Raw genomic sequence first — 24,660 nt, 5'->3', positions numbered from 1 at the left:
AGATAGCAAGATGAAGTTGGCTTTCTTAAATCTGACCGAACCTTATCCTTGATCTTATATGAACAATTAAATTTATTTTTTAACAAACTACTACATGATCATGTAGTCAAAGTGATAGCTATTGGGGAAGAAGAAGACCCTTTCACCACTTTAAAGTTTAAACCAGAACTGGAAAAGGCGTTTCTCTTGAAACGTTTCGGTTACAGGCGACAGAAAACAGGATTGTAAATAAATCATCTCCTCCCTCGGGGCAGGGGGAGCTATAATGCTGCTCTCCAGGAAGTTGAGAGACTGAAGTTATACAAAGAGATCATCGCTAGCATTCCTATCAACAGAGTCAAGGGCCAAACAATCATATTGGGCTTCATCCTCGTCCTTACTTGGGGCTGCCAGCTTTCTGTCGAGCTTTCTCGATCAACGGCTTCAACTGCTTCTTTTCTGCCAATATCTTCAGGAAGTTGAACAGGAAGGGGATGTAATTGTGCTTCCTCCTTATATTTTCTGTCCTCCATTTCTTGAACTTCTCCTCCTCCATCAATATCTTCTCAGTAGCAGCCTCAATCCCTGCATTCACCTCTGAAAGAGATTTGTTCAATGCATTAATGGTATCTGTTGCTCTCTCAGCTTGAGCTATTGCTAACTGCTGCAGTATTACATCCCTCTTCTTTTGAAGTTCCCTGAGTTCAGCAGTATACATCTCCTTCCTGTTTTTTATAATAGCCATCAGATTGAATCTAATCTCACTTCTGGAGTACCTCTCAATTCTTTCCTGGATCACAGGTTGAACCATCTGTAACCAATCCAAGTCGGCAGGCCCTCCTGGACACTCTCCAAGGCTAATAGGGCCCTCCTTGAGTCCATCCAGCTCATAAAGAACACCGTCAACAGGTATATAGCTGATAAAATGGTAAACATCATCATCCTTTGTTGCTACTTTCTGCTCGTCGGGAACAAAGGGCTCTGGCCTAGCAAAACTATTATGGGCTGTACGAATAGCTTCACTGTTGTTGATAGCCAAGCCCTTTAGCTCAGGTGGAAAATTTTTTGTGAATTCTTTCAGCATGGATAGTTCTGGCCCTATGTCAACCTCTGGACAATTCATTAGTATTGAAAGTATGGCCTGAGTTGCACAGGCATTATTAATAACCTGCAAATGAGTATTATTTGATTAAAGGGAGAGTTTTCCTTTTCCACTAACTATTCATGGTAGGTCGGGCCAATAGAATTAACATTCTCAGAAACACTTACCTGACTAGCAAAAAATAAATTAGGGTTAGGATCCTTATGTACAGGGCGGTCATCTTTCTCTCCAGGACGCCACTTAAAAAGGAATATCAGCCCATATACCGGTCTGTTAAAGAGAGTAAATGCCAGTAAAACATGAAGGAACAAAGTGGTAAAGGAATAGAAAAAGCTAGTTCAAAAAGATGAAAATTTACCGGAGATTGTTTAGTGAGTCCAAGTCCAATGAATACAATTCTTCCACCTGATTTCAAGCAGTAAGATGTGAATTCTCTTCCTTTTTAAGAAAGAAAAATATAGATAATATTATCTTCCACAGGAAGCATAACAATGCCAGAATCACAGTTTCTGTAAAATGAATGCATTATCTTTGACATATCAACCAAATTGCCTTGCACTCCAATAAGGAGTTTGCTTTAGTCAAATAGAGTGCATTTCTTTAGTGCCATGGCAAAAAACCAGTTCAGCCAACTTGAAAGAAACGATAAACAAGGAGTTTGTAACAAGTACTTAAAAGACCAAAGGAAACACATAGTAGGAGTTTATTATTTTCTTTCATTTAAAATTTAACATCATTTAAAAAAAATATTAATAAGAAAGAAATCATCATATACATGTTTATCAACTAAAGAACTTAATCATCCCTCAGAAAAATAACAAGATGTTAAAATCAAGCAGTGAAATAACTCTCATATTCTGGCACTAGGGAAAAAGATGTTAAAATAAAACAGTATGCCACAGAAAATTCCTATAAAAAGAAAAAAAAGAAAGGAAACCATGTCAAACAATAAAAACCATCAATATCTATGAAACGATCAATCTAGAGGGTGTAATAAAAAGAAGACTGCCCCCTTGAAGACTAGGGAGACTTTTCTATGAAACGATCAATCTGGCTGATAATATTGTTAAAAATAACACATCAAGAGTCTGGTTCACAAAAAGGCCCAACAGTTATATAAAGTCCAAACATAAAGAAATGAAACACTGACCAGAAACAATGTGACATGGTAAGGAATAGAAGCAATTCTTATTCTTGAAACACTGTGACATGTCCAAAAACAATGTTGAATAATCAGAGCACATGATAATGAAATAAACAGTAGAAATTGTTTGCATGACAAAGCGACACACTTACATGTACCCTCTAGTTTATATGGAGTTTAAATGGCTATATTTACTAAGTAATTGTGCAAATACCATCACAGTTTCCAGATATCTCTGTGCAATACACACATGATCAACATCCATGATCAAATCAACAAACAAAAAAAATCCCTATGCTAAAAGCTATAGCAGCAGAAAATGCTTCTCAGGCTCTTCCCACAATTGAATACAAATTACCTGGACACCTTTAACTTGCATTTGTTGTATAAGTTCAGTAAAAACACCTGCAATGCAAATCAAGCATTGTCAGCAATTACTTCTTAAGAATGCATTCTTTTCATGAAGTAAGGAAGATAGAAGAGAAATTGGAGATAATAGAGAGTAAAAGAAGAGGAAAGGAAGAAAAAGGGCTGTTGTACAGCCAGCTGGATGGGGGAAAAAAATTGAACCCCCATCTTGTTTTATTAATTCACTTAAGTGTTTTACAAAAAACTAAAAAGCCCCTAACTTAAGGACTTATGAGAAGGTAAAACACCCTTTAATACCCATGGAATTTACGAAATAATCACACCACTTTAGAAACACTAATCTGGACCCTTTTGTGTAACAAATTACATACCTACATACATAAGAAATTACTAAAATACCCCTGAATTTTAAAAGAAACAAACCAATAAATAAAAGCAAATGTCAAAATCGAAGATTTAAAACTGAGACATTTCGTTAAGCAACATACAAAGTTCAGCATTGTGCTCTGAAATGGTTCATTTGTCAAAACATATGATTTAAAAACAAGTTAGCAAATGCAGCATTGAGTATATTTTGAAGAAATTTTCTTACAAAACCTTTTTTTTCCCATGCAGATGGATTTTACAAAGCATGAAAAAAGAGGAGGGTGAAAGGCAGAAAAGATGCAAGTCCCACAAGTACCACAAAGTAAAGAGGCCAAAAGAAAGAAGCTCTTAATACCAAAAGTTGGCTATTGGTCCCTTCTCTAGCAAGCGTATTCAATACATTCATCTCCTTGTTTTCCCTCTCTCATCTTTCCTCTTGTGTACTTCCATTTTTCCTCAACTGTCCTCTCTATTCTCATAATATATTTGAATAAAGTCAGACAATTTCTACCATAAAATGCAGTCTCTTCACACTAAATCCGTCTCACAAGAGTTTTACCCGCCGGTCCAGTTGCTGCACGAGGACCCCCCTCTGCTTCTTGCTTACAACCAACATCCTTGTGGGCCTACTTTTGCCTGATAGTTTACTAACTTCCCATACGTTTTGAATGTCAGATAGCACTCTCCATTTAACTTCTTTTTTTATGATGTGCTCTTAACTATTCCAGGTTGTCATATTTCAAAGACATAACTGCTCTTTGCCATGATGAATGTATGCACCTAGATAATAGAAATTCGCAGCTGTGGCACACCATCTGCCAAGTGGGTGTAAATAGGAAACTCCATCTCCATCTCCTTACATGTCCAACTTTTAGGTCAAGACAAAAAAAGGGGAGCTTCTGGACAAAAAATAATAATTTTTTTGCTGGTTTTGTTTTTTCTTAGAAAGAGCAAAGGATAGACAGGAGTCTGATTTATGACATATTTCAACACCATTTGGTTCTTTCTCAATGGTGAACAGAAAAGAAGAATAAGTCGATAAAGACAAGATAGCGTTGCCACACAAGGGAAGACTTTGCAAGTTTAGAAAGATACTTTGCGAATTGATCAATACTGTCAACAAGAGAACAACAAGGTAACAATTTCCTGCCTTTAGTTTTTAAAGAGGACCATTAAGTTTCCCATTTAACAAGTAATTGAAAGATTGGATGATAAAGAAGAAAGGTAAACATGATTTGAGGCCTAATCATGCCAAGTGGCATTCAAAAAGAATAATAATTATTTCAGTATTTTCTGCATACCTGTTAGAATACAACAAAATTTTTGCTAACTAATGAAATAAAAATTCCTCTGTTCTCGAATACCTTGAAAAAGTTGATTCTAGGTGGTCTTAGCTGTTTATTATAGAAAACTAAAATTTTATCCATTGTATTAAGTTCTTTTTTCAATCTATGGTACTTAGTTTCTGTTTTGACCTTTGGTCCTTTTGGAGCCAAAACAGGAAAACAAAAATCCAACTAATAGCCAGTCTTTGAGCTGCAAAACATACCAGAACCGATCCTTGGCTCAATAACCACATACAAATATTTCTCAACATAGGTCTTGCGTTCAAGTCCCACTCCCACCAATATATGGGGTCATTCAGTCTAATATCTAACCAATATTCTAATAAAGAATAATAATAAATTTAAAATAGATAGATATAAGTTTACCAGGATCAGATTCAATTGTGCACCACGACATGTTGAGTAGCTTTCTCAAGCTGCATCATAGAGCAGATATGTTTCAAAATATACCAAATTACATACAACAAGAAAAACAGTGGTGGGATCAAACAGGAAACCATTAATCTATCAAAGAATCAGCTGATCGTTTAATAAATTGCTATACAGGCTGGTTATTGTGGATAGCAGACAACAGTAAAAAATTGACTCTCACACCACCCAAAAATTATTACCATAACACATCAAACTGAAGATGCTCTAACTTTTCAAGAAAAAAAAAATTCTCAAAAATATACCACTGGGGCCATTGCTCCATAAGTGATTCTACGTTCCCAAAACAACAATGACATTTTTTTCAAAAGTAAGGATTTAATAAGATTCTATAATTAAATAGAGAAATAGGCAAACTTAAAATTCAGACAAAAAAAAAATTCTAAGGAAAAGAAGACGAGGTAAGCAGCCAATAATTTGCAAACAAGAAGGTGGCAAAAATCTACTCAAACTTCCATACATCGAAAAAGACCAGAAAACTAAGTACCAGAACTCAATTATATACAGGTTTTTCGTCTGAAGGGCAAACAGATTTCTTACTCCCTGTATCCTTAATGCAGAAGAAAGCGGACTTAACAAATTCGAGTTGAAAACTAGAGGAAAGAATGAGGACCTACTCTCGTACAGTAAAAGCGCACCAATATGCCTTACCAACCCATGTGAGGATTGCTCCACTGAAGCCTCCGCGGCTTCGACCCACTAAAAAGCGGACTCAGGGCAAACAAAGATTTTAGAACGACTCAAGCAAGGGTAACCAAACCCAGGAACTGAAAGAACTGAAATTCCTATAAGAACGAATTTTTTTGCTCGGAATTGCAGATAGTGCTCTTCCTAGTCCTACTCATCAGCATCCCTTCCAAAACGTCGGACAGGACGATGCGCCCAAAATACCAGTAAGTAAATAAAAAATAAATAAAGTGAAGGCTCTAAATATCAAAATCTTAGTCAAAACAGCGACAACAACAAGGATAAACAAGTCACGCTACCAAAATTAAAAGAAACAATTACATACATTGAGACAACGGTCTCTACTGAAAACAGTCCCACAACTGGTAGCTGCGGAGACGTTAACACCGGAAAAACAGATAACACGTACAGAGGAGTTTGATTCGGGGAAACCCTATTTCAGTCGCTGACACTGGAGAAGAGTCGGAAAGTCGAGAAGCAACTTGTGAAACAAGAGGGGAGCGGGTGTTAGAGATTGGACTTTGAAGTCGAAGAGTTCACAAGTTCAAGGAATGTTACTAGTCCAAGTACTTTTTCAATGGACTTAGTAAGTGTATGGAATATGAGTTTCCTCGTAACAATAAGTGGAAAGAGAGAGGAAAAACTATGGAAAATTATCAAATAATATAGCCATGAGATTTTTTAGACAAATTTGTCATTTTTCTAATAGTAATCTTTAGATTTACAAAAAAAAGAAAAAAAGCTGTTTAAGGGTCTTGAGTTTGATGTGGACCTCTGATTCGATCTCCATGAAAAACAATGTTTGTTGGTCCAATAGTTTATCAATGGCTAGATTTATAACCTTGATCAACTAGGAGTGTTTGTATTGTGCCATGTTTGAAGTCCAAAGAGGTAAAAGGGGAATTTGCTGTGGAGTGTTTGTTTGTTGTGAGTTTGTAATAGCTTCGAGTTTTGCTTGTTGCAAGCTCTGTGGAACAAATTTTTTAGAGTTTTGGGGGTTTCTCGGATCCAGAAGTCCTGCAAGTTTTACAGAGTTTCTCTTTTTTTGAATCTCTAACTCCAACGGTTTCTCCAGTAATTTCCCTTCCAAAAGCTCTCTCCCAAAAGTCCTCTTGTTTTTTCTCCATTACTCGTTACACACAACAAGATGAACACGTCAAGACTTGTCCTCCCATGTAGATTTCATTATCAGTTTAAGATATTATTTAATTAAAAAATATTTTATATTATTTGTTGGTACAGATTTTATAACCTTCCATTTATTTTAATAAAATATTATTTTAATTTTTTTATTAAAAACTTATTCTAATCATATTTATACCTTTCGTTATGGATTTAAGATATTATTTAATTTTAAACTTTCATAAAAAAATTTAGGTTTTAATTTTTTTTATTATCTTCTATTTATTATATATTAAAATATTAAAATTTTATTTTAATTAAAAAATCTTCTTCCAATCTTACAAACACTTTTCATTATCGATTTAAAAATTTCTTAATTTAAAAAATATTTTTTTGGTACGTGTTTTATTACTTCTAGTTATTATAATAAAATATATTTTTATATTAAATATTAAAAATAGTCTCCTTTTATCATCGATTTTTCTAATTAAAAATTTTAAATCTTAATTTTTGGTAGATGTTTTATTACCTTCTATTATTATAATAAAATATAAAATTTATAAATAATTAGTTTAAAAATCATATTTTGATATAATTAACACCTTTCATTATGGATTTAAGATATTTTTCTCATTTAAAAAAATTATAAAAAATATTTAATTTATAAAAATCTTATTTGTTGGTACACGTTTTGTTATAGTCTTTTTATTGTAATAAGATATATAAATTTATGCATTATTTATTTTAAAAATATCTTATTATATAATTAAATCCTTTCATTATTGATTTAAGATATTTTTAATTAATAAACAAATATTTCAATTTTTAAAAATCTTATTGGTTAGTACATGTTTTATTACCTTCTTTTTTATTGGAGCAAAATTTAAAATTTGTATATTAATTAATTAAAAATTTATATTCTAATCTATTTAACACCTTTTCATTATCGATCGAAGATATATTTTAGGGTAAAAAAAATATTACAGTTTTTAAAAATCATATTTATCGATAAACGTTTTACTACCTTCCATTTATTGTAATAAAATATAAATTTATATATTAATTTTTTTGAAAATATTCTTCTAATTTGATTAACTCCTTTCATTATCAATTGAAGATTTTTTAATTAAAAATATATTTTTAAAAAAATCTTATTTGTCTGTACATGGGGTTTATTACGTTCTTTTTTATTATATAAAAAATAAATTTTGTATATTAAATAATTAAAAATTATATTCTAATAAATTTCACACCTTTCATTATCGATTTAAGATATTTTATAGTTTAAAAATAATTTTAGTTTTTAAAGATCTTATTTATTGGTACACATTTTATTTTCTTCTATTTATTGGAATAAAATATAAAAAATTTATATTAAATATTAAAAAATGATCTTCTAATTTTTCTAACACTTTTCATTATTGATTTAAGATATTTTCTAATTTAAAAAATATTTTTAAAAAAAAATTGTTTTAAAAAATCTAATGGCTACTCATTACTGTACACTCGTCATCATTGTCTTTGTCTACCATGGTAGTCTTTCCTGGGTTGGGATCGATTAGGCCGTCGGTGAAAACGGATATATTGCCCCTAAATTAATCACTCATGGAGTAATCCTTAGAAAGTGCGAATGGCCAACATTTTCCATATAACGTCGACTACCCGCCGTGGAAATAAAGATAAGAATCAACATATTAAGTTAAGACATTGAGTCAAACTCAAACTTTGAATACAGGCACTGTAATTCTAAAAAATACTTGTCTCCTACTGGTTCTGGTCATTTAGTCGAATCCCTGTTTCTGTCGCGATGGCCAACATTTTCCATATAACGAGGAGTACGAATTGACATATAAATTAGACATTGAAACTCTGAATGCAGTCACTGTAATTCTATAAAATATAATTCTCCCTCACTAAATTTCAATACGGTATCAGATATTTCATCTATTGTTGTCGCCGGCGAATACTCTGCGCGCCTTCTGCGCATATCTCTCCCCGTCGATGAAAATTGCCAAAAGCCGAACCCGGGGCCCGACCTCCGCAGCATCTCTCCCCGAAACCCTCCGCCGCTCCGTTCGCCGGCGCGCCAGCGCCAACCCAGAACCCTTCTTCTTCCGTCACTGTTCCCGTCGCCATCACCGTTGATCCGTTCCCGTCGCCGGTGTGCCACGCCGCGCAGATTTTTCCCTCAGCCGTCTCTCCAGTTCATCTCCTGTGCTGCGCCGAGACATCGCCACCGCCTTCCGTCTCGCCGGCGCCAACCCAGAAAACTTCTCCCTCCTCTGTTTCGACTTCCCCCAAGCCGTCACCCCCGTCAGCCAGAGCCTCCGCCCATCGCTCTTCTCCCGTCGCCGATTTCCCGCAGAAATCCGTCCACCCCGCTGCCGCCCGTCGCCAGCCGTCACCGTCGCCGTCGACTCCCGCAGCCACGTCTTGCAGCCTCGCCCTCGCCTCGCCGTACCCCAGCCAGAGCAGCTGATCCAAAACCTTTCCCGTCGCCGTCGCCCCGCTGCCACCGCCTGCCGGCAACCTCCCTCGCCGGCGCCGCACCAGACCCCTGCGTCGTCTCAGAGAGCGACCTAAGCCTAAGGGGAAAATAATGTTCCTAAATTCAATAACGGTTTTGGCAACATGTGGTTGAGAATCTCTTTGTTCCTGTTTCCTTTTCAAATTATCTTTCTTCTTCGAGTGGCAGCGGTAGACGAATCGTTACAAAGACGATCTTCCTGACATACAAACCCACGTCTCTTATTTTCTCCAGCGTTCGTCCAAACTCGATGAACGGGCGTGAAGAACCGGTACTCACAAAGAAGTCGACGCAGACTTTAATGGCCTTCACTTGACGGGAAAGAAGCGAGATCAGCGAATCAAGAACAGCAAGGTGTGGTCAGTTTCACGTGACCATCGTGCTTTCTGCAATGATCAGATTTCTGATAATTTTTCTGATCTTGGGATTTTCTTTTTGTCGGGCAAACGACGTTGATTTTGTTTACAACGGATTTTCTGGCTCGTCTCTGATCATCCGGGGGGATGTGTCGATCACCCATGACGGCCTCCTTGGGCTTACTACCGATTTCACTGGACTACGTGTTGGCCATGCATTTTTTCCCATCCCTCTACCTCTCAAGAGCTCCGTTGACGGGAAAAGGGCCGTTCCCTCCTTTTCGACGGCTTTTGTCCTCGCCAGTGTTCCCGATGTGACAGGAGTGGCTGGAAATGGGATGGCCTTCGCTATTTCTCCATATAATCAGCTCGTGGATGCTCTACCTTCTCAATATTTAGGCCTCTTCAACACGTCCAACAATGGCGATCCCTCCAACAACGTCACAGCCATCGAGTTCGATACGATTGCTAATGCCGAGTTTCGGGATATAAACGACAACCATGTCGGGATCGATGTTAATAGCTTGGTATCCATCAGCTCCGTTTCTGCTGGTTATTATAGTGATAATAATGGCAATTTCGAGAATGTTAGTCTTGGAAGCGGGAAGCCGTTGCAGATTTGGGTAGAATATAACGGTACAAAGAAGATCCTTGAGGTAACACTGTCGCCTCTCACGATGAAGAAACCCAGCCGTCCGCTTCTGTCGACGGCCGTTGATCTCTCATCCATTGCTTTGGATTCCTTATATGTGGGTTTCTCGGCAGCTACGGGGTCAATTTTAACATCTCATTACGTTCTGGGTTGGAGTTTCAGGACGAATGGGCAAGCTCGACCTCTCGATATTTCTAGCCTTCCCAAGCTTCCTCGTTCTCCGAAGAGCAAATCAAAGCTAGTCATATCCGGGGTAGCTTCAGCAGTGGTAGTAATTCTGTTACTGGTCGTCGCCGGAGTTACTTTTATTGTTAGAAGGAGAATGAGATACAGAGAAATCCTGGAAGAGTGGGAGCGCCAGATCGGTGCCCACCGGATCTCTTATAAGGATCTCTCCATGGCTACCGAGGGCTTCAAAGATAAACAAGTCATAGGCGCTGGAGGGTTCGGTAAGGTGTACAAGGGGGTGCTACCAGTGTACAAGATCCAGGTCGCGGTGAAGAAAGTCACCCACAATTCGGAAGAGGGAACCAGGCAGTTCCTCGCAGAGATTACAAGCCTCGGGAGAATCCGTGATCCTAATTTCGTCGTACTCCTGGGATACTGCCGACGGAAAGGAGAGCTCCTTCTTGTCTACGAATTAATGCCCAACAGTAGCCTGGATAAGTTCGTGTATGGTCAGCCAAAGACGACTCTGAATTGGACTCAGAGATTCAAGATCATCAAACAGGTTACTTCTGGGCTATTCTTCTTGCACGAGAGATGGACACAAACTGTGTTGCATCGAGATATCAAGGCCAGTAACGTTCTCTTGGACGGCGACTTCAACGGAAAGTTGGGGGATTTCGGGCTGTCAAGATTATACGATCATGGATCTGATCCTCACACTACCCGTTTGGTTGGGACTATTGGGTATATTGCGCCAGAGCTCAGTCGAACCGGCAAAGCAACCAAGAGTACCGATGTTTATGCTTTGGGGATTCTCATGCTGGAGGTGGTCTGTGGGAGGAGGCCGATGGATGTGCGAGCAGAGCAGATTATGCTGCTTGACTGGGTTTCTGAGTGTTTCAGGGACGGGAGAATACTAAACGTGGTTGATCCAAAACTCTGGACTGGTTGTCGTGCAGGGGAGAAGGAAGAAATGGAGCTGGTACTGAAGCTTGGCTTGCTTTACTCGCTGGAGTCTGATGCAGAGAGACCGAACATGGGACTGGTGATGCGATATCTGGATCGAGAATACCATTTGCCTGAAGTTCCACTGGCAGGTTTGAGAGCGAACCCTTCGACACGAAGGTCACATACAGAAAGTTCTGGGAACCCCTTCATATCATCTCCTAATCTGGAGTCAAATTCACTCCTCGATTGTGGCCGTTGATCAAGCATGTACAAATAATGGTACTTTGAATTTCTTAGTTATGATGTTATGTAATATGTACATTTGAATCATCATATTAGTTCCACCAATATTTGCTCCTATTTTTCTTCATAGTCTTTGATCCAGATTACTATGCGCTCACCACCGTAAGGCATGATCTATTGCCAGTATGAAATGCAAGAACGGAGAAGAATGAAAAGAACAATGAACCTAACAATGTTATTTGAGACCATAAAAAGAAAAGGCAATCAATGCAATCAGGAACTCAAAAATTTACCTTCTATAAAAAATACGGAAAATGATAAGCCACTCTGATATTGACTCTTATGCTACAGAAATTTGTAGAAAAACGTTATTCAAGGTTCAGGACAGCCATCTCCATGATCATGCAGGTCAACCGGTGGGCTCACAACAGGAATATCCAGGCTGCCCTCTCTGCTTCAAGAGAGATCTCCTTCACATCAGCTTCTATTTTATCTACAGCTTCTCCATCCTCAGAGAGTGGAACTGATCTTGAAACACTTAAACAGGCTTCGTCCACATTCTCATCTGAGCAGCACTCTGCTTTCTTCTAAAAAAATTGCTTCCCTGTGTTTTGCTGCCTGGAGGTAAGAATACAGTTTTGTTTGTAAGCATATTTTAATCTGACTCTGGAATCAAGTTTAGTGCTTAGTCAGAAATTTTCTGAGTGAAGTTATATCCAACAGAACAGCTAAATGATCCCACTGAACAAAACTAAAAATACTTGCACCCAACACTAGGAATTTGATAACAGAGGGAACCTGATGAATTAAAGATAAATGGGGACAGGGAGAAAGTAAAACCTTTGAACTTGTGTATGCAAAACATTGATATATGCAAGAAGCTCTTCCTTTTCTTTGGAAGCAACAGACTCTTTCACTGTAGCATCCTTCCTCAGAGTTTCAGCATCTGCCACAGCAACCTGTGCCCGCTCTTCAGCTCTTAGAACTGCAGCTTCTAATATCACACCATGATCTCAAGCTTTTGCAAGCTCAGAGCGCCACATATGAGCTTCTTGAAGTGCAGAGTCTCTATGCTTCAGCACCTGATTCTTCTCATTGTTTAAAAGCTCTGTCTGTGCTTCTAAAGTTCTCACCTGCGACATTAGAGAGATCAATCCAAAGCAGCTTCTTCCCTCCAACAAATTGAGAAATCAATCCAAAAACATCAACAAGATGGAGATCAATGTCTTTTCAGCCGAACATGTTTTTAAAGCCTTGTCCACAAGCACCACAGAAGAACAAAATTTAAATTTAAAGTAGATAACAAAAGAAAATAACAACCTTAGACATGGAAAGCTTCAGTTGCTTCTCAGTTTCCTTGGTTCAAGCGCTCAATTTCCGCACAAGCGATACTTCTTTCTTCTACAATTGCATAAGCAGCAGAAGCTGCAGCCTCGGCAGCTTCAGCAGTGTCAGTTAATTTCTCAGCAATCTCCTTTATTGTTGCATCACGAGCACGAAGTTCCCTAGCCAACTGTTGTAACTCTTCATCCTTCACCCTTAGAGTTTCCTGCAGTACCATAGCAAGAATATCATTATCCAAAAAATAAGATGATAATTAAGAATTCACTCAGTTCATGAAATCAAAACCCTCTTCATACAATTGACACTACAGTATAAAGATAGCAGGATAGAAGTTGATACCTTCATAATGGCTAGGTTGTCCATTTGACCGTCATTTGACTTATTTGTTTCATTTGCCTTGTTGTTTGTCACGAAGCCAAGTGCTGCTCTCATAGATATTCTCATGGCCGCTTCAATTTCTTTGGAAGCTTCCATGGCTGTTGAATTGGCAGCTGCAACCACAGTTGCAACCGTTCCTAATGTAGCAGAACCGTTCCCGCTAAGAGAATTTACAGCTTCCTTATGAGCCTTTAGTACTAGCTGCGCTGCACTGGTTGATTGGAAAAAGTATGATACACCAAGTGACAGGCTCAGTGAGCTAATAATAAACTAGACTGTAGCACAACTTGTAAGACATACATGGAGCTACAGAAAAATTCACTCATTAACCTCTTTACCAACATAAAGCTTAAATCTTACAGAGAGCATATATGGGTACTAAGTACATCCACAAACTGAATGGTTCCAGCACAGAGTACCACAGCAGATACCCCACCCTTGAATAAATCCAGTCAATCAATATTGGTAATTTTAATGTAGAACATTCTGTCTTCTAACCCTACAACCATATAACCAGGATACCTAATAGTTTAATTTTAAATCAGGATCCATCTGTGCTGGAGACCATATCTGCTATTTGGCTGCTTGAGATACTCAATCATAGCTCCTACAATATATTTTAGAAAGGATACAGAAGTAAAAGCATAAAGGCTTACTGTAAAGTGGATACCCAAGCTCTAGCAGCACTGGAGTTTCTGCACAGAGGAAGTACTCGTTTTTTTCTGTGGGGTTCCAATATCTTGTGAACATCGTTAAGAAACATGCATATATTAGGACTCACGGACAAGTTTACAAACAACTGCTAATCTCAGGAACACCAGAATCCACGAATAAAGCAAAAAATTACATACTAACCCTTTAGGATACAAAAACAGCAGCCGTCATACTTGGGCAGTCCACTACAACAACCCACGAGTGTAGGTAAGGAATAATATCATAATATTACAAGATTTAAAAATTCATAAGTAAGAGGCTTACTGAAAATTCACTGGAGAGATGCTGATTGTGCTGTTTGAATCAAACAAGATACTGCCCTTGATAAGTGACTCATTTCTTCGAAGCCTAAGGCATCGAAGATAGAGAGCTGATGAAATCCCAAAGCCTAAAGGGGACCTTGTCTATTGAACCAGCCCTTTTGGTTTTCGCCGTCTCCCCTCTCTCCCATTTGAGTTCTTCTTCCTCCCATGAGAGTACAACACTTGTCCTCTCATGTAGCTTGAAATATTATCACCTCCTTTCTTTAGGTGGTGTTTTGCCTAAACCCTACAACACTTGTCCTCTCATGTAGCTTGAAATATTTTCACCTTTCGTTATGGATTTAAAATATTATTTAATTTAAATTTTTCATAAATCTTTTTAGGTTTTAAAAATCTTTTTTGTCAGTACATGTTTTATTATCTTCTATTTATTGTATATTAAAATTTTATATTTTATTTTAATTAAAAAATCTTCTTCCAATCTTACAAACACTTTTCATTATCGATTTAAGAAATTTCTTAATTTAAAAAATGTTTTAGTTTTGAAAAATATTTTTTTGGTACATGTTTTATTACTTCTAATTATTATAATAAAATATAAAAATTTGTATTAAATATTAAAAATAGTCTTCTAATCTAATTAATTCCTTTTATTATCTATTTAAAATATTTTTCTAGTTAAAAAAATTTTATTTTTAAAAATCTTAATTTTTGGTACATGTTTTATTACCTTCTATTTATTGTAATAAAATATAAAATTTATATATTAATTAGTTAAAAATCATATTTTGATCTAATTAACACCTTTCATTATGGATTTAAGATATTTTATCATTTAAAAATAATTTTTAAAAATTATTTTTAATAGATAAAAATCTTATTTGTTGGTACACGTTTTATTACAGTCTATTTATTGTAATAAGATATAAAATTTATGTATTAGTTATTTAAAAAATCATCTTCTTATATGATTAACTTCTTTCATTATCAATTTCTTAATAAAAAATATTTCAAATTTTAAAAATCTTATTGGTCGGTACATGTTTTATTACCTTCTTTTTTATTGGAGTAAAATATAAAATTTTTATATTAATTAATTAAAATTTTATATTCTAATTTATTTAACACCTTTTCAATATCGATTGAAGATATATTTTAATTTTTTTTTGAGTTTTAAAAATCATATTTATCAATACACGTTTTACTACCTTCTATTTATTGTAATAAAATATAAATTTGTATATTCATTTTTTAAAAAAATCTTCTTCTAATTTGATTTACACCTTTTTATTATCGATTTAATATTTTTTAATTAAAAAATATTTGTTTATAAAAATCTTATTTGTCAATACATGTTTTATTACCTTCTTTTTTATTGTAACAAAAAGTAAATTTTGTATATTAATTAATTAAAAAGTTATATTCTAATCAATTTTTCACTTTTCATTATCGATTTAAGATATTTTATAATTTAAAAATATTTTTGTAAAAAAATATTTTAGTTTTTAAAAATCTTATTTATCGGTACACATTTTATTTCCTTCTGTTTATTGTAATAAAATATAAAAAAATTATATTAAATATTAAAAAATGATCTTCTAATTTTTTTAACACCTTTCATTATTGATTTAAGATATTTTTAAATTTAAAAAATATTTTGTAAAAAAATATTTAAGCTTTTTAAAAATCTAATGGCTACTAATTACTTTACACCCGTCATCATTGTCTTTTTCTACCATGGTATTCTTTCCTGGGTTGGGATCTATTACGCCGTCGGTGAAAACGGATATATTGCCCCTTAATTAATCACTCGTGCATTATTGAAGGCGGGGTTCTTCTATAATTTCTCTTCAAAATTGCTAATAGACAGAAATTAGATGAGTTGAAATACCCTTTCTTTGCTAGAAATGGGCAGTGCTTCTCTATCTTAAATCTTAAACTAAACTATTCGGGGTTTGACAAGCCTTACCTGCTCTCTTATTTGTAGTTAATTTTCTACTGACACTTGTTTTTTTTTTTTTTTGCCAGAACGACTGGTTCTTGTGATTTAGTCGAATCCCTGTTTCTGTCGATCCGTCATGGCCAACATTTTCCAATCTGACGACCAGTACCAGCCATGGGTGGAGTGGAAAGGGTAGTTACGGTTTTGGCAACATCATCTGGTTGAGAATCTCTTTGTTCTTGTTTCCTTTTGAAATTATCGATCTTCTTCTAGTGACAGCGGTAGACGAATCGTTACAGAGACGATCTTCATGACATACAAACCCACGTCTCTTATTTTCTCCAGCGTTCGTCCAAACTCGATGAACGGGCGTGAAGAACCGGTACTAACAAAGAAGTCGACGCAGACTTTAATGACCTTCACTTGATGGGAAAGAAGCGAGATCAGCGAATTAAGAACAGCAAGGTGTGGTCAGTCTCACATGACTATCGTGCTTTCTGCGATGATCAGATATCTGATATTTTTTTTTATCTTGGGATTTTCCTTCTGTCGGGAAGACGACGTGGATTTCGTTTATAACGGATTTGCGAACTCGTCTCTGATCATCCGGGGAGATGCGGCGGTCTCCAATGGCGGCCTCCTTGGGCTTACTACCGATGCCGCCGGACAATTTGCAATTGGCCATGCATTTTTTCCCACTCCTCTATCTCTCAAGAGCTCCGTAGACGGGAAAAGGGTCGTGCCCTCCTTTTCGACGGCTTTTGTCCTCGCCAGTGTTCCCGGTGCGACAGGAGTGGCTGGACATGGGATGGCCTTCGTTATTTCTCCATATAATCAGCTCGCGGGTGCTCTGCCTGCTCAATATTTAGGCCTCTTCAACACTTCCAACAATGGCAATCAATCCAACAACATCACCGCCATCGAGTTCGATACGATAGCTAATCCCGAGTTTCAGGATATAAACAGCAACCATGTCGGGATCGATGTCAATGCCATCATATCCCTCAGCTCCATTTCTGCTGGTTATTATAGTGATAATAATGGCAGCTTTGAGAATGTTAATCTTGGAAGCGGGAAGCCGTTGCAGATTTGGGTAGAATATAACAGTACAAGGAAGATCCTTGAGGTAACACTGTCGCCTCTCACGATGAAGAAACCCAGCCGTCCGCTTCTGTCGACGGCCGTTGATCTATCATCCTTTGCTTTCGATTCCGTGTACGTAGGTTTCTCGGCAGCTACGGGTACGCTTTTAACATCTCATTACGTTCTGGGTTGGAGTTTCAGGACGAATGGGCAAGCTCGACCTCTCGATATCTCTAGCCTTCCCAAGCTTCCTCATTCTCCGAGGAGCAAATCAAAGCTCGTCATATCCTGGGTAGCTTCAGCAGTGGTAGTAATTCTGTTACTGGTCGTCGCCGGAGCTGCTTTTATTGTTAGAAAGAGAATGAGATACAGAGAAATCCTGGAAGATTGGGAGCGCCAGATCGGTGCCCACCGGATCTCTTATAAGGATCTCTCCATGGCGACCGAGGGCTTCAAAGATAAACAAGTCATAGGCGCTGGAGGATTCGGTAAGGTGTACAAGGGGGTACTACCAGTTTCTAAGATTCAGGTCGCTGTGAAGAAAGTCACCCACAATTCGGAAGATGGAACCAGGCAGTTCCTCGCAGAGATTACAAGCCTCGGGAGGATCCGTGATCCCAATTTCGTCGAACTCCTGGGATACTGCCGACGGAAAGGAGAGCTCCTTCTTGTCTACGAATTAATGCCCAACAGTAGCCTGGATAAGTTCGTGTATGGTCAGCCAAAGACGACTCTGAATTGGACTCAGAGATTCAAGATCATCAAACAGGTTGCTTCTGGACTGTTCTTCTTGCACGAGAGATGGACACAAACTGTGCTGCATCGAGATATCAAGGCCAGTAACGTTCTCTTGGACGGCGACTTCAACGGAAAGTTGGGGGATTTCGGGCTGTCGAGATTATACGATCATGGATCTGATCCTCACACTACCCGTTTGGTTGGAACTGTTGGGTATATTGCGCCGGAGCTCAACCGAACCGGCAAAGCAACCAACAGCACCGATGTTTTTGCTTTTGGGATGCTTATGCTGGAAGTGGCCTGTGGGAGAAGGCCGATGGATGTACGAGCAGAGCAGATTATGCTGCTTGACTGGGTTTCCGAGTGTTTCAGGGACGGGAGAATACTAAACGTGGTTGATCCAAAACTGGGGACTGGTTGTTGTAATGAGGAGAAGGAAGAAATGGAGCTGGTACTGAAGCTTGGCTTGCTTTGCTCGCTGGAGTCTGATGCAGAGAGACCGAACATGGGGCTGGTGATGCGATATCTGGATCGAGATTACCATTTGCCTGAAGTTCCACTGGCAGGTTTGAGAGCGAACCCTTCGTCACGAAGGTCACATACAGAAAGTTCAGAGAACCCCTTCATATTATCTCCTACTCTGGAGTCAAATTCACTCCTCGATTGTGGCCGTTGATCAAGCATGTACAAATAATGGAACTTTGAATTTCTTAGTTATGATCTTCTGTAATATGTACATTTGAATCATCATATTAGCTCCGCCAATATTTGCTCCTAATTTTCGTCCTAATTTTCCTCATAGTCTTTGATCCAGATTACTATGCGCTCACCACCATAAGGTATGATCTATTGCCAGTATGAAATGCAAGAACAGAGAAGAATGAAAAGACAAATGAACCTAACAATGTTATTTGAGACCATAAAAAGAAAAGGCAATCAATGCAATCTGGAACTCTAAAAATTTACCTTCTATAAAAAATACGGAAAAATGATAAGCCACTCTGATATTGACTCTTATGCTACAGAAATTTGTAGAAAAACGTTATTCAAGGTTCAGGACAGCCGTCTCCATGATCATGGAGGTCAACCGGTGGGCTCACAACAGGAATATCCAGGCTGCCCCTCTCTGCTTCAAGAGGGATCTCCTTCACATCAGCTTCTATTTTATCTACAGCTTCTCCATCCTCAGAAAGTGGAACTGATCTTGAAACACTTAAACAGGCTTTGTCCACATTCCCGTCTGAGCAGGACTCCGCTTTCTCCTCAAAAAATTGCTTCCCTGTGTTTTGCTGCCTGGAGGCAAGAATACAGTTTTGTTTGTAAGCATATTTTAATCTGACTCTGGAATCAAGTTCAGTGCTTAGTCGATATTTTCTGAGTGGAGTTATATCCAACAGAACAGCTAAATGATTCCATTGAACAAAACTAAAAATACTTGCACCCAACACTAGGAATTGACAACAGAGGGAACCTGATGAATTGAAGATAAATGGGGACAGGGAGAAAGTAAAACCTTTGAATTTGTGTATGCAAAACATTGATATATGCAAGAAGCTCTTCCTTTTCTTTGGAAGCAACAGACTCTTTCACTGTAGCATCCTTCCTCAGCGTTTCAGCATCTGCCACAGCAACCCGTGCCCGCTCTTCAGCTCTTAGAACTGCAGCTTCTAATATCACACCATGATCTCTAGCTTTTGCAAGCTCAGAGCGCCACATATGAGCTTCTTGAAGTGCAGAGTCTCTATGCTTCAGCACCTGATTCTTCTCATTGTTTAAAAGCTCTGTCTGTGCTTCTAAAGTTCTCACCTGCAACATTAGAGAGATCAATCCAAAGTAGCTTCTTCCCTCCAACAAATTGAGAAATCAATCCAAAAACATCAACAAGAAGGAGATCAATGTCTTTTCAGCCAAACATGTTTTTAAAGCCTTGTCCACAAGCAACACAGAAGAACAAAATTTAAATTTAAAGTCGATAACAAAAGAAAATAACAACCTTAGACATGGAAAGCTTCAGCTGCTTCTCAGTTTCCTTGGTCAAGCGCTCAATTTCTGCACAAGCGATACTTCTTTCTTCTTCAATTGCATAAGCAGCAGAAGCTGCAGCCTCAGCAGCTTCAGCAGTGTCAATTAATTTCTCAGCAATCTCCTTTATTGTTGCATCACGAGCACGAAGTTCCCTAGCCAACTGTTGTAACTCTTCATCCTTCACCCTCAGAGTTTCCTGCAGTACCATAGCAAGAATATCATTATCCAAAAAATAAGATGATAATTAAGAATTCACTCAGTTCATCAAATCAAAACCCTCTTCATACAATTGACACTACAGTATAAAGATAGCGGGATAGAAGTTGATACCTTCATAATGGCTAGGTTGTCCATTTGACCGTCATTTGACTTATTTGTTTCATTTGCCTTGTTGTTTGTCACGAAGCCAAGTGCTGCTCTCATAGATATTCTCATGGCCGCTTCAATTTCTTTGGAAGCTTCCATGGCTGTTGAATTGGCAGCTGCAACCACAGTTGCAACCGTTCCTAATGTAGCAGAACCGTTCCCGCTAAGGGAATTTACAGCTTCCTTATGAGCCTTTAGTACTAGCTGCGCTGCACTGGTTGATTGGAAAAAGTATGATACACCAAGTGAAAGGCTCAGTGAGCTAATAATAAACTAGACTGTAGCATAACTTGTAAGACATACAGGGAGCTACAGAAAAATTCACTCATTAACCTCTTTACCAACATAAAGCTTAAATCTTACAGAGAGCATGAATGGGTACTTAGTACACCCACAAACTGAATGGTCCCAGCACAGAGTACCACAGCAGATACCTCACCCTTGAATAAATCCAGTCAATCAATATTGGTAATTTTAATGTAGAACATTCTGTCTTCTAACCCTACAACCATATAACCAGGATACCTAATAGTTTAATTTTAAATCAGGATCCATCTGTGCTGGGGACCATATCTGCTATTTGGCTGCTTGAGATACTCAATCATAGCTCCTACATAGCTGCTATTTGGCTGCTTGAGATACTCAATCATAGCTCCTACAATATATTCTAGAAAGGATACAGAAGTAAAAGCATAAAGGCTTACTGTAAAGTGGATACCCAAGCTCTAGCAGCACCTGGAGTTTCTGCACAGAGGAAATACTCTTTTTTCTGTGGGGTTCCAATATCTTGTGAACATCGTTAAGAAACATGCATATATTAGGACTCACGGACAAGTTTACAAACTACTGCTAACCCCAGGAACACCAGATCCACGAATAAAGCAAAAAAATACATACTAAACCTTAAGGATACAAAAACAGCAGCCGTCATACTTGGGCAGTCCACTACAACAACCCACGAATGTAGGTAAGGAATAATATCATAGCTATTACAAGATTTAAAAAAAGTAGCATCATAAGTTAGAGGCTTACTGAAAATTCACTGGAGAGATGCTGGTTGTGCTGTTTGAATCAAACAAGATACTGCCCTTCATATGTGACTCATTTCTTCGAAGCCTAAGGCATCAAAGATAGAGAGCTGATGAAATTCCAAAACTAATAAAAGTGTATTTAAGGAGCAAAGGTTTAGGAGTGTGAACATTCATACTTGTATTCTATCTTTCCAGTGGTAGGATCTAATATCACCCATCGCTGATTCCATTTCCTCAGCTGTTTGGAATAATAAATCAGCAATAAGAAATGTCAGACAGTAAAAATGGACAGCCACAATGTCTTTTCATATTAATGGATGCACCACGAGTGGATAATCTGAAAGAGTACTAACAAAACCATCTTGAGTAGTCATGGGTAGTTTATAGAGACATGAAAATTTGATCAAATTAAAGAAGTGTTCTTTTGTACATATAGAAGACAAACAGTGAAACAAGAAAAACAAAGACTTTGTCCGTCACAGAAATTTGCTTTTCTGTCAAAATCTATGCAACAAACAAGGTAGATGTCACGAATAAATTTCAAGCATAGTTTCTCATTCAGGCACTTTATGTTGCTCGTGTACTGTTTCATTCATCTAGACCATGCTCTACGGATTAGATGCATCATCAAATTGAAAATAAAATGCCTTTGGAGCTAGCAACGAGTGAGGAAATTTTAAGCATTCCTAAAATAAAATTATATGACAAATTCTATTTTTTTGTAGAGAAAGAAAGAGAAAAAGGGTCCGGCATAAAAATCCATCTCGATTCACTAAATTCGTCGGGGACATGATCTGCCTAGGCATGGACTCTTTAAAAGAGAACAAATTATATATTCCAACCTCCATCTAAAGCACCTAACTATCACAAAATTATAAATATCTTCACTAACTCACTACTTAGACATGAAAAATGAAAAAATACGTACCGTTTCCGATCGTTTAAGAAGCGGGCCCTGCAATAGATTCCTTCCGCATCCCGCCGCCAGCTGCCTCTTTATTTTCTCCAGACTGTTCTCCGTGTCCCCCAGACTCTGCCGGACGATTAATTAAAATGAGGAAAACGAATCAGTATATTTCCCTTCTAAAATTAAAGCATTTTTAACCTACACTGAACAAAGAACACAATTATAAAATCTTCTACAGAAACTCAGCGAGAGGATCCATCCAAATTCTAACATAGAGAGCTGTTCGGACTGAGTGGAGAACGATCAATTAAAATGAGAAAAACGAAGCAGTATCTTTCCCGCCTAAAATTAAAGCATTCTACCTAGACAAGATATCCAAATAAATAACACAATTAAAAATCCTCAAAAGAAACTCAGCGAGAGCATCCATCCAAATTCAGATATAGAGAGCTGATAAAAGTGAGAGCAAAAGAATACCATAGCAGCTCCATTAGAGGCCATCGATCCAGGAATCGAGGATCGGATATGAAAGGAAGACGAAGATGTCTTCGCAGCTGGCAGGAGTCCGGAGCAGGGGTTTTGGGGGCAGATAGGTTTTATGCGACTTTCGGTTGAGACGTCTGCCACGTCTCCGGCTGTCCGGTCAAGTTTACTTTCTGAGCTCTCCGCCTTTCCGTTTTGGATCTGGGACTTGCTATTCTGGACTTGCACAGATGGTCCGTGGGCCGTTAAGGGCACTTTTCATGGACCTTGGCTGATTCTTTTTTAGCCCTTTATAAATTTATGACATTTACAAGAATGAAATATAAGTAATTAAAAATAAAATAAAAAATATAAATATAAATATAAATATTGTATAATATTAATAATAAATAAAATTTAAACTAAAATCCTTTTTTTAATAATCCATTGAATAACAATTTAAGTTGCTTGGACTATTAACACTTACATTTTTTATATAAAAAAATAAAATTAACACAATAAATTATAACTTAAATTATTAAAGCATATATTAATGTAAATTAAATATATATTTTTTCTGTAAAATTTGTATTTATAATAAGTTTTATCTTTATTGTTATATTTATTTATTTATTTTATTTAATTTGACTTCAATAATTCAGACTCCTGTAAGAAAATGGTCAAGGATTTGACCAATTCCGGGCCTACTGTCGCACCAAAGTAGGAGACATCAACCATTGGATCAATTCTATCTTTTCAGCGATCGCCTATGAGTTGGCCCAAACGCGGAAGAAATCAAGAATACCAATTTGCCTGGTCGAGAGATTCAGCAGGGGACCACCGAAACCGCCGCGTCTGGGGTCACATAAATGATCGACGATGACAGCTCAGTTATGACGAAATGACAAAACCCGCTCCCCACCCTCCTTTTGAACTCGAGAACTCGAGTTCCAGGGAAGAGGCGCAGGCTAGCGACCAGGGGAAAAAAAACAATCCGATACCAGAAAGCGACGTATCGTGGCTCGCCCCGGTCAAACACTCGTCAAACCGTTTTTCGGTTCGTACGCCGAGCTGGCGAGATATGAAAAATGGCAGAGCTCCAGTGGTTGACGTGGCGTTGGTCACGTTGATGGATGGAACATCTCCGACTGCTTACCCTGTCATTGTCGTAAAGTTAGAAGCCAGTAAGACGCTCCGTTAGCCGATAATGGAAGGAAACCCCTCTTGTGCTTCTCATGTGCGTGGAAAGATGAGCTAATGATGTGTGGGCCACGTGATCGAGATTTGATATCTCGGTCAGGAGGCTAATAGGTTAATGATCCCACGGCTGATAATTAATGGAAGAGAGTGGCCCACATGAGCGGAGGGGACCATTGACGTGGGCAAAATCATGGCGGATCCTCATGCGACTTTCAGAAAGGTTTCTGAGTTGATGTTTGAAACTGAGCAGAGATTCCTAGAAAGTAAAATAATGGAAGACTTAAGCAAATGATTACGGTACTTAGTCGCTATTCTTCCTTTCTTCCCTTTTAAGCATTTCTTTCATGGGTCTGTTTTTTATCAGGTCTCAGAGAGCAAAGCCGCACTCTTTCACTCTTTTTCTTGCTCTGTGATCAGTGATTCTCTTGTTGAGTGCTGTCACTCCATGAGATTTTTGGGGTTTGTCGAAACTGTCAGTTTGAATGGATTTGGTTGGCGTTTTCTTATAATGGGGGCTTGTTTTCTACAAGCTGATGATGTTCACTACCTCCCTCTCCCTCGTGCCGCTTTGCTTCTTCTTCCTGGAGGTAATATGTCTCAGCCACAGTTTGAAGGTTTGGAGCTTGGTGTTTTTTGAAAGCTTTTTCTTGGGGACCCAGGTCATATCAGTGGATTCATAGGAAACGAGAAGGAAAGCAACAAAATAGAAAGACAAGTAAAGAAGGATAAAGAAGAGCCCGTCTGTTGTATTATTTCATGTATGCTGTCT

The 24,660-nt window shown here is 37.9% G+C and overlaps 5 protein-coding genes across 7 annotated transcripts; 2 read left to right on the top strand and 3 right to left on the bottom strand.

Moving 5' to 3' along the window:
* Positions 1–41: 41 nt before the first annotated feature.
* On the bottom strand, positions 42–5,951 carry LOC137953102 (ubiquitin carboxyl-terminal hydrolase 2-like). Of its 2 annotated transcripts, none has more exons than XM_068800321.1 (6): positions 5,748–5,951; positions 4,673–4,722; positions 2,584–2,630; positions 1,440–1,486; positions 1,249–1,351; positions 42–1,147 (listed from the first exon to the last, which is right to left on the bottom strand). In XM_068800321.1, the coding sequence occupies exons 2-6, from the start codon at positions 4,701–4,703 to the stop codon at positions 377–379; spliced, it is 999 nt and encodes a 332-aa protein (XP_068656422.1). In that variant the 5' UTR covers positions 4,704–4,722; positions 5,748–5,951; the 3' UTR covers positions 42–376. The 2 variants fall into 2 exon arrangements, with proteins under 2 accessions (XP_068656422.1, XP_068656423.1); XM_068800322.1 differs by having other exon boundaries at positions 5,832–5,951.
* Positions 5,952–9,128: 3,177 nt separating this feature from the next.
* On the top strand, positions 9,129–11,956 carry LOC137953047 (L-type lectin-domain containing receptor kinase SIT2-like). Of its 2 annotated transcripts, none has more exons than XM_068800236.1 (2): positions 9,129–11,474; positions 11,847–11,956. In XM_068800236.1, exon 1 carries the CDS (start codon positions 9,463–9,465, stop codon positions 11,452–11,454), a length of 1,992 nt encoding a protein of 663 aa, XP_068656337.1. In that variant the 5' UTR covers positions 9,129–9,462; the 3' UTR covers positions 11,455–11,474; positions 11,847–11,956. The 2 variants fall into 2 exon arrangements, with proteins under 2 accessions (XP_068656337.1, XP_068656336.1); XM_068800235.1 differs by having other exon boundaries at positions 11,790–11,956.
* Positions 11,957–12,786: 830 nt separating this feature from the next.
* On the bottom strand, positions 12,787–13,923 carry LOC137952725 (uncharacterized). The gene is made up of 3 exons (XM_068799783.1): positions 13,817–13,923; positions 13,122–13,371; positions 12,787–12,987 (listed from the first exon to the last, which is right to left on the bottom strand). The coding sequence occupies exons 1-3, from the start codon at positions 13,921–13,923 to the stop codon at positions 12,787–12,789; spliced, it is 558 nt and encodes a 185-aa protein (XP_068655884.1).
* Positions 13,924–16,806: 2,883 nt separating this feature from the next.
* Positions 16,807–18,657, top strand: LOC137953774 (L-type lectin-domain containing receptor kinase SIT2-like). The gene has a single exon (XM_068801277.1). It carries the CDS (start codon positions 16,888–16,890, stop codon positions 18,574–18,576), a length of 1,689 nt encoding a protein of 562 aa, XP_068657378.1. The 5' UTR covers positions 16,807–16,887; the 3' UTR covers positions 18,577–18,657.
* Positions 18,658–18,853: 196 nt separating this feature from the next.
* On the bottom strand, positions 18,854–22,864 carry LOC137953468 (uncharacterized). The gene is made up of 10 exons (XM_068800882.1): positions 22,707–22,864; positions 22,251–22,355; positions 21,499–21,560; positions 21,324–21,407; positions 21,205–21,236; positions 20,996–21,077; positions 20,256–20,505; positions 19,894–20,121; positions 19,414–19,706; positions 18,854–19,193 (listed from the first exon to the last, which is right to left on the bottom strand). Exons 1-10 carry the CDS (start codon positions 22,728–22,730, stop codon positions 18,947–18,949), a joined length of 1,407 nt encoding a protein of 468 aa, XP_068656983.1. The 5' UTR covers positions 22,731–22,864; the 3' UTR covers positions 18,854–18,946.
* Between the last annotated feature and the right edge of the window lie 1,796 nt (positions 22,865–24,660).

The sequence above is a fragment of the Aristolochia californica genome, unplaced genomic scaffold, assembly GCF_029961685.1.
Source record: "Aristolochia californica isolate CCGP_79_NKW_82.1479 unplaced genomic scaffold, dmAriCali1.0.hap1 SCAF_16, whole genome shotgun sequence".
NCBI classification, from domain to species: Eukaryota; Viridiplantae; Streptophyta; class Magnoliopsida; order Piperales; family Aristolochiaceae; genus Aristolochia; species Aristolochia californica.
Note: the sequence above shows the minus strand (reverse complement) of the source record. Positions and strands in the feature narration are given on the sequence as shown.

Excerpts from the sequence above, each read along its gene's own strand:
- LOC137953047 (XM_068800236.1), top strand. The coding sequence starts at position 9,463 with ATGATCAGATTTCTGATAATTTTTCTGATCTTGGGATTTTCTTTTTGT.
- LOC137953774 (XM_068801277.1), top strand. The coding sequence starts at position 16,888 with ATGGCCTTCGTTATTTCTCCATATAATCAGCTCGCGGGTGCTCTGCCT.
- LOC137952725 (XM_068799783.1), bottom strand. The coding sequence starts at position 13,923 with ATGTTTCTTAACGATGTTCACAAGATATTGGAACCCCACAGAAAAAAA. Across the intron at positions 13,372-13,816 it reads GCTTGGGTATCCACTTTACA|TGCAGCGCAGCTAGTACTAA; the intron begins GTAAGCCTTTAT and ends CCAATCAACCAG. Across the intron at positions 12,988-13,121 it reads ACAACCTAGCCATTATGAAG|GAAACTCTAAGGGTGAAGGA; the intron begins GTATCAACTTCT and ends ATGGTACTGCAG.
- LOC137953102 (XM_068800321.1), bottom strand. The coding sequence starts at position 4,703 with ATGTCGTGGTGCACAATTGAATCTGATCCTG. Across the intron at positions 1,487-2,583 it reads TGCAAGTTAAAGGTGTCCAG|GTGGAAGAATTGTATTCATT; the intron begins GTAATTTGTATT and ends GCTTGAAATCAG. Across the intron at positions 1,352-1,439 it reads GACTCACTAAACAATCTCCG|ACCGGTATATGGGCTGATAT; the intron begins GTAAATTTTCAT and ends TCTCTTTAACAG.
- LOC137953468 (XM_068800882.1), bottom strand. The coding sequence starts at position 22,730 with ATGGCCTCTAATGGAGCTGCTATG. Across the intron at positions 22,356-22,706 it reads CCTCTAATGGAGCTGCTATG|AGTCTGGGGGACACGGAGAA; the intron begins GTATTCTTTTGC and ends ATCGTCCGGCAG. Across the intron at positions 19,194-19,413 it reads TTGCATACACAAATTCAAAG|GCAGCAAAACACAGGGAAGC; the intron begins GTTTTACTTTCT and ends TCTTGCCTCCAG.